This window comes from Bubalus bubalis, chromosome 1 (genome assembly GCF_019923935.1).
Source record: "Bubalus bubalis isolate 160015118507 breed Murrah chromosome 1, NDDB_SH_1, whole genome shotgun sequence".
NCBI classification, from domain to species: Eukaryota; Metazoa; Chordata; class Mammalia; order Artiodactyla; family Bovidae; genus Bubalus; species Bubalus bubalis.
The window spans coordinates 51,013,560-51,024,814 of NC_059157.1; the positions used below are offsets into that span (position 1 = coordinate 51,013,560).

Consider the following 11,255-nt stretch of genomic DNA (forward strand, 5'->3'; position numbering starts at 1 on the left):
GTCAGGTAGGTTGATTCCTCCAGTTCCATTCTTCTTTCTCAAGATCGCTTTGGCTATTCGAGGTTTTTTGTTTTTCCATACAAATTGTGAAATTATTTGTTCTAGCTCTGTGAAGAATGCTGTTGGTAGCTTGATAGGGATTGCATTGAATCTATAGATTGCTTTGGGTAGTATACTCATTTTCACTATATTGATTCTTCCAATCCATGAACATGGTATATTTCTCCATCTGTTAGTGTCCTCTTTGATTTCTTTCACCAGTGTTTTATAGTTTTCTATATATAGGTCTTTAGATTCTTTAGGTAGATATATTCCTAAGTATTTTATTCTTTCCGTTGCAATGGTGAATGGAATTGTTTCCTTAATTTCTCTTTCTGTTTTCTCATTATTAGTGTATAGGAATGCAAGGGATTTCTGTGTGTTGATTTTATATCCTGCAACTTTACTATAGTCATTGATTAGTTCTAGTAATTTTCTGGTGGAGTCTTTAGGGTTTTCTATGTAGAGGATCATGTCATCTGCAAACAGTGAGAGCTTTACTTCTTCTTTTCCAATTTGGATTCCTTTTATTTCTTTTTCTGCTCTGATTGCTGTGGCCAAAACTTCCAAAACTATGTTGAATAGTAATGGTGTAAGTGGGCACCCTTGTCTTGTTCCTGACTTTAGAGGAAATGCTTTCAATTTTTCACCATTGAGGATAATGTTTGCTGTGGGTTTGTCATATATAGCTTTTATTATGTTGAGGTATGTTCCTTCTATTCCTGCTTTCTGGAGAGTTTTGATCATAAATGGATGTTGAATTTTGTCAAAGGCTTTCTCTGCATCTATTGAGATAATCATATGGTTTTTATTTTTCAATTTGTTAATGTGGTGTATTACATGGATTGATTTGCGGATATTGAAGAATCCTTGCATCCCTGGGATAAAGCCCACTTGGTCATGGTGTATGATCTTTTTAATGTGTTGTTGGATTCTGATTGCTAGAATTTTGTTAAGGATTTTTGCATCTATGTTCATCAGTGATATTGGCCTGTAGTTTTCTTTTTTTGTGGGATCTTTGTCAGGTTTTGGTATTAGGGTGATGGTGGCCTCATAGAATGAGTTTGGAAGTTTACCATCCTCTGCAATTTTCTGGAAGAGTTTGAGCAGGATAGGTGTTAGCTCTTCTCTAAATTTTTGGTAGAATTCAGGTGTGAAGCCGTCTGGACCTGGGCTTTTGTTTGCTGGAAGATTTTTGATTACAGTTTCAATTTCCGTGCTTGTGATGGGTCTGTTAAGATATTCTATTTCTTCCTGATCGAGTTTTGGAAAGTTGTACTTTTCTAAGAATTTGTCCATTTCTTCCACGTTGTTCATTTTATTGGCATATAATTGTTGATAGTAGTCTCTTATGATCCTTTGTATTTCTGTGTTGTCTGTTGTGATCTCTCCATTTTCATTTCTAATTTTATTGATTTGATTTTTCTCCCTTTGTTTCTTGATGAGTCTGGCTAATGGTGTGTCAATTTTATTTATCCTTTCAAAGAACCAGCTTTTGGTTTTGTTGATTTTTGCTATGGTCTCTTTTGTTTCTTTTGCATTTATTTCTGCTCTAATTTTTAAGATTTCTTTCCTTCTACTAACCCTGGGGTTCTTCATTTCTTCCTTTTCTAGTTGCTTTAGGTGTAGAGTTAGGTTATTTATTTGACTTTTTTCTTGTTTCTTGAGGTGTGCCTGTATTGCTATGAACTTTCCCCTTAGGACTGCTTTTACCGTGTCCCACAGGTTTTGGGTTGTTGTGTTTTCATTTTCATTCGTTTCTATGCAAATTTTGATTTTTGATTTCTTCTGTGATTTGTTGGTTATTCAGCAGTGTGTTGTTCAGCCTCCATATGTTGGATTTTTTAATAGTCTTTCTCCTGTAATTGAGATCTAATCTTACTGCATTGTGGTCAGAAAAGATGCTTGGAATGATTTCTATTTTTTTGAATTTACCAAGGCTAGCTTTATGGCCCAGGATGTGATCTATCCTGGAGAAGGTTCCATGTGCACTTGAGAAGAAGGTGAAATTCATTGTTTTGGGATGAAATGTCCTATAGATATCAATTAGGTCTAACTGGTCTATTGTATCATTTAAAGTTTGTGTTTCCTTGTTAATTTTCTGTTTAGTTGATCTATCCATAGGTGTGAGTGGGGTATTAAAGTCTCCCACTATTATTGTGTTATTGTTAATTTCTTCTTTCATACTTGTTAGCATTTGTCTTACATACTGCAGCGCTCCCGTGTTGGGTGCATATATATTTATAATTGTTATATCTTCTTCTTGGATTGATCCTTTGATCATTATGTAGTGACCATCTTTGTCTCTTTTCACAGTCTTTGTTTTAAAGTCTATTTTATCTGATATGAGTATTGCTACTCCTGCTTTCTTTTGGTCCCTATTCGCATGGAAAATCTTTTTCCAGCCCTTCACTTTCAGTCTGTATGTGTCCCCTGTTTTGAGGTGGGTCTCTTGTAGACAACATATGCAGGGGTCTTGTTTTTGTATCCATTCAGCCAGTCTTTGTCTTTTGGTTGGGGCATTCAACCCATTTACGTTTAAGGTAATTACTGATAAGTATGACCCCGTTGCCATTTACTTTATTGTTTTGGGTTCGAATTTATACACAATTTTTGTGTTTCCTGTCTAGAGAATATCCTTTAGTATTTGTTGGAGAGCTGGTTTGGTGGTGCAGAATTCTCTCAGCTTTTGCTTGTCTGAAAAGCTTTTGATTTCTCCTTCATAATTGAATGAGATCCTTGCTGGGTACAATAATCTGGGCTGTAGGTTATTTTCTTTCATCATTTTAAGTATGTCTTGCCATTCCCTCCTGGCTTGAAGAGTTTCTATTGAAAGATCAGCTGTTATCCTTATGGGAATTCCCTTGTGTGTTATTTGTTGTTTTTCCCTTGCTGCTTTTAATATTTGTTCTTTGTGTTTGATCTTTGTTAATTTGATTACTATGTGTCTTGGGGTGTTTCGCCTTGGGTTTATCCTGTTTGGGACTCTCTGGGTTTCTTGGACTTGGGTGATTATTTCCTTCCCCATTTTAGGGAAGTTTTCAACTATTATCTCCTCAAGTATTTTCTCATGGTCTTTCTTTTTGTCTTCTTCTTCTGGGATCCCTATGATTCGAATGTTGTAGCGTTTAATATTGTCCTGGAGGTCTCTGAGATTGTCCTCATTTCTTTTAATTCGTTTTTCTTTTATCCTCTCTGATTCATTTATTTCTACCATTCTATCTTCTAATTCACTAATCCTATCTTCTGCCTCTGTTATTCTACTATTTGTTGCCTCCAGAGTGTTTTTAATTTCACTTATTGCATTATTCATTATATATTGACTCTTTTTTATTTCTTCTAAGTCCTTGTTAAACCTTTCTTGCATCTTCTCAATCCTTGCCTCCAGGCTATTTATCTGTGATTCCATTTTAATTTCAAGATTTTGGATCAATTTCACTATCATTATTCGGAATTCTTTATCAGGTAGATTCCCTATCTCTTCCTCTTTTGTTTGGTTTGGTGGGCATTTATCCTGTTCCTTTATCTGCTGGCTATTCCTCTGTCTCTTCATCTTGTTTAAATTGCTGAGTTTGGGGTGTCCTTTCTGTATTCTGGCAGTTTGTGGAGTTCTCTTTATTGTGGCGTTTCCTCGCTGTGTGTGGGTTTGTACAGGTGGCTTGTCAAGGTTTCCTGGTTAGGGAAGCTTGTGTCGATGTTCTGGTGGATGGAACTGTATTTCTTCTCTCTCCTTTCGAAGAGTTGGGCTGCTTTTCTGGGTGCCTGATGTCCTCTGCCGGCATTCAGAAGTTGTTTTGTGGAATTTACTCGACGTTTAAATGCTCTTTTGATGAATTTGTGGGGGAGAAAGTGTTCTCCCCGTCCTACTCCTCCGCCATCTTGGCTCCTCCCCCAGAATTTGTTTTAGTGAAGTCTTCATGGTTGTCGGTGGAGTAATACCAGAGACAAGGAGATGAGATAAGGCATTATTATTGATAAGATGATTCAAGTTAAAATGCTGAAAGGCAAACTAAGGCATAGTGATGTTAGAACAAGAAACATCTTTAATAAATTACAATAAGTTGTCGATCAGAGTGATTGGGCTCCTTGAGAAGCAGACTTCGTTGGTGGAGACTGGGGCATACTGGGTTTACTATAGAGTGTTCCTATCTGAGGGAAAGGAAAGGAAGAGAATTGGAAATAAGAAGTCAAGTTGTAGTACAGACTCAGTGAAGGCCTAAGCTAACCCCACAGTGAGCACTGGAACTAGGAGGGCCCCTTAGAGTTAACCCCTACTTGGGGATAGTGGGCTAGCCTGTACACTTCTATATTGATCAGTCAATCGTTAGATATAGACTGTCCCCCTGAATGAATGTCCACTTCCCTGGTGGCTCAGATGGTAAAGAATCTGCCTGCAGTGCAGGAGACCTGGGTTCGATCCCTGGATCAGGAAGATCCCCTGGAGAAGGGAATGGCAGCCCACTCCGGTATTCTTGCCTGGAGAATCCCATAGAGAGAAGAGCCTGGCAGGCTATAGTCCATGGGTCGCAAAGAGTCAGACACAAATGAGCAACTAACACTTTCATGAATGTAGAGTGATTTCAGTGAGATGGCTGTTTTCAGGAAATACCCGAAGATGGATGTAGGTGAGCACTCTCAGCAGTTGGAAGGGCATAGGAGCTCCAGAGTTTCCTACTGACTGAGGGGCTGAGAGAAGCAAAACAAAATAAAAACCCAGGGTAATAAGCAGAGAGAGGCCTGGGTTGAAGACAAAAGATTAGAAACTTGTAACCTGACAAGATACAGTAAAAGTTATGGCCCTGGGTGAAACTCCCCAGACAGCATGTTCTAGGAGAGAAGGGTATTAAGCTGTATATGGAATCCTGGAACAACCAGACCAAACAAACCTGGGTCACGGCACTAATAGAATGAAAAGACCAAGGATGAGCAAGTAGAGAAGAAGTAAGCAGGATAATATAACAAAGGCAAAAGAGACAAACATTGCAGCAAGCCTTTCCTGGGTACTTCCTCAAAGTCAGGTCCTTTGCACATATTCCATGAAACAATCTTCAAAGAAGCCTTATGAGGTTAGTATCATTATTATCTTACTTTTTTAGAACAGACAGTTTTGAGAAGTTCAAAACAGGCCAATATTTGATGGCCAAGGTGTCAAGCCAAGACTGAAACAAACCTCTCTCCAAGGCATGTGCTGTTTACTACCTCAACTAGAAGATGATGGTTTATTTTGATCTTTAAGGAAAGGACAATTAAGTAATAATATGAAAGTAATCTTCAAATACAATAATGTAGATGTCCCAAAATTCTGTTACATTTCTTGCAAGTGAAAAATGTGAAGGTGGATCGAAAAGATATATATGAATACATACCAGGGGCTATAGATCGGGCAGAATAGAATTTTAATATGAAAGATAATTGAGTATGTTTCTATTCCAAAGGCCAACGCAGAGAGATGAAGAAGCCGTAGGTGCTATAAAGAGATGGGGTGTCAATGGACCAAGGGCCCCTGAGGAAGTGCGAGGGAATAAGATTCACAGAAATGTTGGACAGGAAAACAATATCTCCCTTTAAAAGTCATGATGGTGTTGACAATTGGCTATGAGAAGTAAAAGGAAGCTGAAGCTCTTGCATTATTTATGCTTCTCAGATTATACTTAAGATGCGCCTCCATATTCTAAGTAAACATGTGCTCTTTCTTGTGTTTATCTGTAATACAGACAGATTCTATCTGATGAAAAATCAAACTGGAAGTTGGAAACTTTCAGGACAAAATAAAGATAGGAGTAAAAATGAGGCAGAATGAGGAAGAGGAAATAGAAGTAATAAGTCAGAATAGCATTGGCAAATCCCTTCAGGGTGGGAATGGTTAAACGTGTCTCAGCAACATCAAACAAAGAGCCGAGAAAACCCTTCATCCTGAGCTGGTGTTAGAAACTGTGAACCATACAGAAGTCATCTGTTTCCTCAATGACTCACATTTCTTTGAGAGGAAATGCTTCTTTGGTCTAAGATGGTAGTAAGAAAGCAACAAAACAACAAATAAGATAGAAAGATGATAGATGGATGTATAGATAGGTAGACAGATAGATAGACAACCCTTTTTGGAAACTTGTTTTCACATATTCTAATTAAATCAATATATTTTTAAAACCTGGATAGTATTGGACCACCCATTATCTCTTAGCCTATTGTTGACTGAAAGTGGTAATGGAAGCGGTAATTGGAAGCGGTAATGCCTCTTACCTAGAATATACTCCGTGTGCTTGCTTTCAAGTAGTTTTCATCCTTGAAATGGATTCCTTGCAATAGAATGTGAAGACATGGGATGAAGTCATGTTCAGAAGATAAGTGTTAAAATGGTCAGGGACCAAGCCAAGGATGGGTCTTTTGCATTATGCTAAGGGATTTGAATTTTTATACTGGGGGCAATAGAGGACTACTGAAAAAATTTGAACAAGGTGGTAGCCTATTCAGAATTTGATTCAGCAAAATCCTTATGCTTCTCAAATTAAGCCTACGTGCCACCCCATGTCTGAGCAATGGCAGGAATGTGGCTATCAAGAATGATAACTTGAGTCTTGGATTTTCACACAGTCTCAACTGAATTTTACCTGCTTTCAAAATTTGAAAAATTATCAAGGGGATAGCATGAAAGTCAGGTTTAGTCCCTTTCATATAAAAGTTTTTAAAAAGCACTTCTATCCTCCTTTTTTGAGTCATACTAGAAACAGGAGGTATATGTCATAAATCAGAGACAATATCTATTCCTGGATCCACTGTTGTTGCTGTTTTTACTTAGTTGCTAAATCGTGTCCAACTCTTTGCGACCCCATGGACTGTAGCCCGCTAGGCTCCTCTGTCCATAGAATTTCTCAGGCAAGAATACTGGAGTGGATTGCCATTCCCTTCTCCAGGGTATCTGGGAAGCTTGGATCAGTCACTACAAAGCTAGTCTAGCCAAGTGCTCTGGAAACCTCACACTCCACATCTAGAAAATGGGAAACTTAAGCCTGATGACTTTGAAACTGTCTTCCAAATCTAAAAAGCTTTTTATTATCTGGATTTAAATAATTGTACAGCTAATCCAAAGGGCCACTTTCATACGGTGCCATAAAAATGGAATATATACTTTTTGGCTTTGATAAATGTGCTATATTCCAAGCTGCTGTTGAAGAAATAGCTAATGAGCATTTATAAACTAAACATGATTTCACTAGAGAGAAAGGTATTACTCAACGTATAATATAATAATTACTGGTAAGTTCAATAATAAGTGCTTCTCTTTGCTTTATGGATCTTAGAAATAAAAAAGCATGAAATCTGAAGGTTTTGCTTAGCATGCCTCTTTTTTAAGAATACTGATGATTTTAGCAGAAATGTAGAAAATAGTACCTAAACATTTATTTGATTCCAAAAGGCTTTTTTAATACCAGAATTCTTTAACCATGTTAAGGAAAGTTGGCTTAGATTAGCAGAAAATAATACATTATCTAAAATCCAATGTGTTTTTCAAATGCTCTCCAAAGAAGTGGCAAGGTTTTGGTGTTGTCTTCAGTTGTGGCTTAACACATATATTTATACTTTAACATCAGAGTGATTTTCAAACAGGAAGTTTTCAGCTCTGTAATTAGTAATCCACAATGGTGGCTTTGACACTTAATTACAACATTGCTTAGACAACAATAACATGAGAAATATGAACACTGAATGCAGTGTTTCTTGACACACCTCTGGCTTCTTCTTATTGGCTGGGAAACAATTCCGTATGACTACTAAATAATCCATACAGAAATGTGTGTATGTAGACAGGCAGCATGCATTTATAACAGGTACTTCCAGTTAAGTTCAGTCACTGCTCTGGATTTGGACTAAACTGTTATGCCCAGTAACAGCGATAGAACATCACCAGAGACTGCTGTAGACTCATAGGGTCCTCTCTGCTCTGAACGGTGAGCAGCTCCCATTGCAGATTGGATCAGTCTTCAGAGCAAAGGTGATGGCATTTTATCCACTGCAAATCGCTGGACTGGTTCTTGGGTTCTTCGGCATGATCGGGACCCTTGCCACAACTCTTCTGCCTCAGTGGAGAGTATCGGCTTTTATTGGCAGCAACATTATTGTCTTCGAAAGGGTCTGGGAAGGCCTCTGGATGAACTGCGTCCGACAAGCCAAGGATAAGTTGCAGTGTAAGGTCTATGATTCTTTGCTGGCCCTCCCTCCTGCCCTAGAGGCGGCCCGGGCCCTCATGTGTGTGGCTGTAGCCTTATCTGTGATTGCTCTGCTTGTTGGTATCTGTAGCATGAAGAAGATTCAGTGCACAGGCTCTAACCGGAGGGCAAAAGCATACCTCGTGGGAATTTCCGGAGTCCTCTTTATCCTGACTGGCATCTTCGTTCTGATTCCGGTGTGCTGGATGGCCAATAACATCATCAGGGATTTCTACAACCCAGCGGTCCACGTAGGTCAGAAACGAGAACTGGGAGCTTCACTCTTCGTCGGCTGGGCCACTACCGCGGTCCTCATCATCGGAGGGGTTCTGCTCTGTGGGTTCTGCTGTTGCAACCGAAACAGGCCAAGGCACAGATATTTAGCCGCTGGGCATCGTGTGCCACACGCACGTAATCCACCACGGCCAGTGACGGTGCTCAGTAGGACTTCCACCACTTACGTCTAACACCTGCTTTCAGCTCGAACTGTGGATTATGATCCATGTGTTTTATAGACGCTTGCCAGAAACTGTAAGTATGCCAGGCAGGAGAACTTGCTTTATGACTGCTCTTAAATTGAGATGAGAAGTTTAAAGGGCATGTAGATTGTAGTCACCTGTGGCAGGAAGAGAAATGACTTACTTTGGACCCTCTAACCTCATGTGTATTAAATGCATTTACTATTCTAGACTCAATCTTCAGTCCAATTTGTGTAATCTACTGATAAATTCCTCTTTTTTCACTATCATATATTATCTATTAAAAGGTCCAAATTCTATTGCTATTGATATGCCATAGCAATAAAACATATTCTAAAGCATAACCTATTATCTTTTCTTCAAAATATTTATTTTACTAACATGATGACAACCAAAATGATGGCTTATTTCTTTTTTAAACAATTAGCTGAAAAACAATAGACATCAAATAATTCTTTTAATTGAATTTATCAAAATATGGAAATACTAGTTCAATGAAAAGATTTGTTAATCCTTTAGGAAACTCAAATGCATTAGCAATTAAACAGTTTTAAGGAAAGGGAGCTTTGATTTCTGCTCAGATATTTAAGAAGCTGATTTTAAAGCCTCTAATGTATATAGTTAAACTTGCTTAGAATTATATATACAAAGAAAAACAATTTATAAATGAAAAATAATATGCTTTCAAAACCTATGATGTGTACCTACAAGCAAACAGAATTATCTGTCTTGATACGATACAACAATAGAAGACTGTGAACACTCAATTCCCATCAAAAGTAAATACAGCCCTGATTAATGAATTAAGGTCTAGGTGTTGAAGGGAATGGTTTCTGTTCCTTGTTTTATTCTTTAGTCATTGCGCAGGTCTATGCACGCTAAGTAGAATGAGGACTCAAGATCATGATTCAGGCAGTTAGTCAGGCCAAAATAAGTATCCTTTTTAATTCTCAAATAAATATCTATAAAGCATTTTGTTTTACTCAAATTGTATGCATTTGTTTCTCAATTCTTCACTTCTTATGTATTGAACATGCCAATATTGTAGGGGAGAGATGGCCAGACAAAAGTCTATGGGGCAAAACAGAGTTTGTGGGGCAGACCACTCCTACGGGATGCTCCTTCAATATCTTATGAATCAATTAAAGTTTATCTATTCAATTTTAACTTTTCAAATATTGTGTTTATTTTATAATAAAATGTATTTCATATACAATACATAATTTCACTGAAGAGACATTTGTTTGCCAAATATTTATTTTATGTTCATGTTTATTATAATAAAATAATAAAGTAAAATATTTACATATTTTCAATGATTTTGGTCTATTTGCCTGTGTGTGTGTGGGGGGGGGGGTCAGTTTGAAAATGAAATGCTATCCTCAAAAGATCATCTAATAACTCTGAAACATTAAATCAGAGATAACTCAAGGCTAGATGCTAATGTCAAACCCTCATTCCATTCTACAAACCACCAGCAATATTTTGATAAGTCAAACCCTTGGTAATATAAAACTGTATTTTAAAAATTAGTAATACATTAATGCTATAGTCCAAAGAAATGTAAATGTCTTCAAATCATAGCAATAAAAACAAGAAAAACAATAATTTAGATTTATTTTTCCTAAGATTGTTTTATTTTTCAGGCTTAATTGAGAAAGGCCAAAAACACTGGGCATGTTGAAAGGAGTCATTTATCTTACACAGGCAAATAAATAAGACATCAAGACAAGCAAGATATATGCTTAAGGGTTGTCATAGAATCATTTGTCTTACCCTTTGGCTAACCAGAAGAAGTAATTAGCTTTGCAGAATGGGTCCCAGAATCTAAATGAGGCATGTTTTCCTGCTAGTCAGAGACTCAAGAGTAAAATCGTATAACTCTAGGTAGAATCATAAAATTACTAGAGACAACATTAACTACGGAATATGGGGCAAAATTTTAAGGACTAAGGATTATTTTCTTTGCTCTTTTCATTAATCAAAGTGTATTTTTTGGAAAAAAAAAAAAGACACAATAGTTTTGCTTCCTCCTTCTCTTTGCTGAAATCTTTACCCTACTACACCAAAAAAATAATTTTCAATGAATTTCAAGATGCATAATGGATGCAAATCTCATATCACAAACCCCTATGTGGAAGAAATGCATCTTCATTTTCTAAAATCTGATTTAAATTCAACTTTTTGAGCATTCTTACACATCTTACACAATTCTTGGAGTCTTTCTGCAGGAATAAGCAGTGGCTGGGTGGTGGGAATCGAGGGATCGGTCTATGACCATGACTCCATAAAGGTTACTGAGAAGATGTCTACTGTATTAATACTTGCTCTCAAGGTCTCTTTAGGCTCTCTGCTCAGTCAATTCTCTCTTATGCTTGTCAGTCTTTTCTTGAGACTCCCATATTCTTGGCCACTTGGATAGTAGATTTCAACCTTCACTGCATATTAGAATAGCCAGAAGAACTTTAAACTACCATTGCAGCCAGGGTCCAGATGATCTATGATACCAATTTCCAGAGTCATGGTGGAAACC

The 11,255-nt window shown here is 37.4% G+C and overlaps 1 protein-coding gene across 1 annotated transcript; it reads left to right on the forward strand.

Moving 5' to 3' along the window:
• The first annotated feature begins 7,455 nt into the window (after nt 1–7,455).
• On the forward strand, nt 7,456–9,372 carry CLDN17 (claudin 17). The gene has a single exon (XM_006049187.4). It carries the CDS (start codon nt 8,033–8,035, stop codon nt 8,708–8,710), a length of 678 nt encoding a protein of 225 aa, XP_006049249.3. The 5' UTR covers nt 7,456–8,032; the 3' UTR covers nt 8,711–9,372.
• The last annotated feature ends 1,883 nt before the right edge of the window (nt 9,373–11,255 follow it).

What these genes read in the sequence shown, in the direction of transcription:
- CLDN17 (XM_006049187.4), top strand. Translation starts at nt 8,033, where the DNA reads ATGGCATTTTATCCACTGCAAATCGCTGGACTGGTTCTTGGGTTCTTC.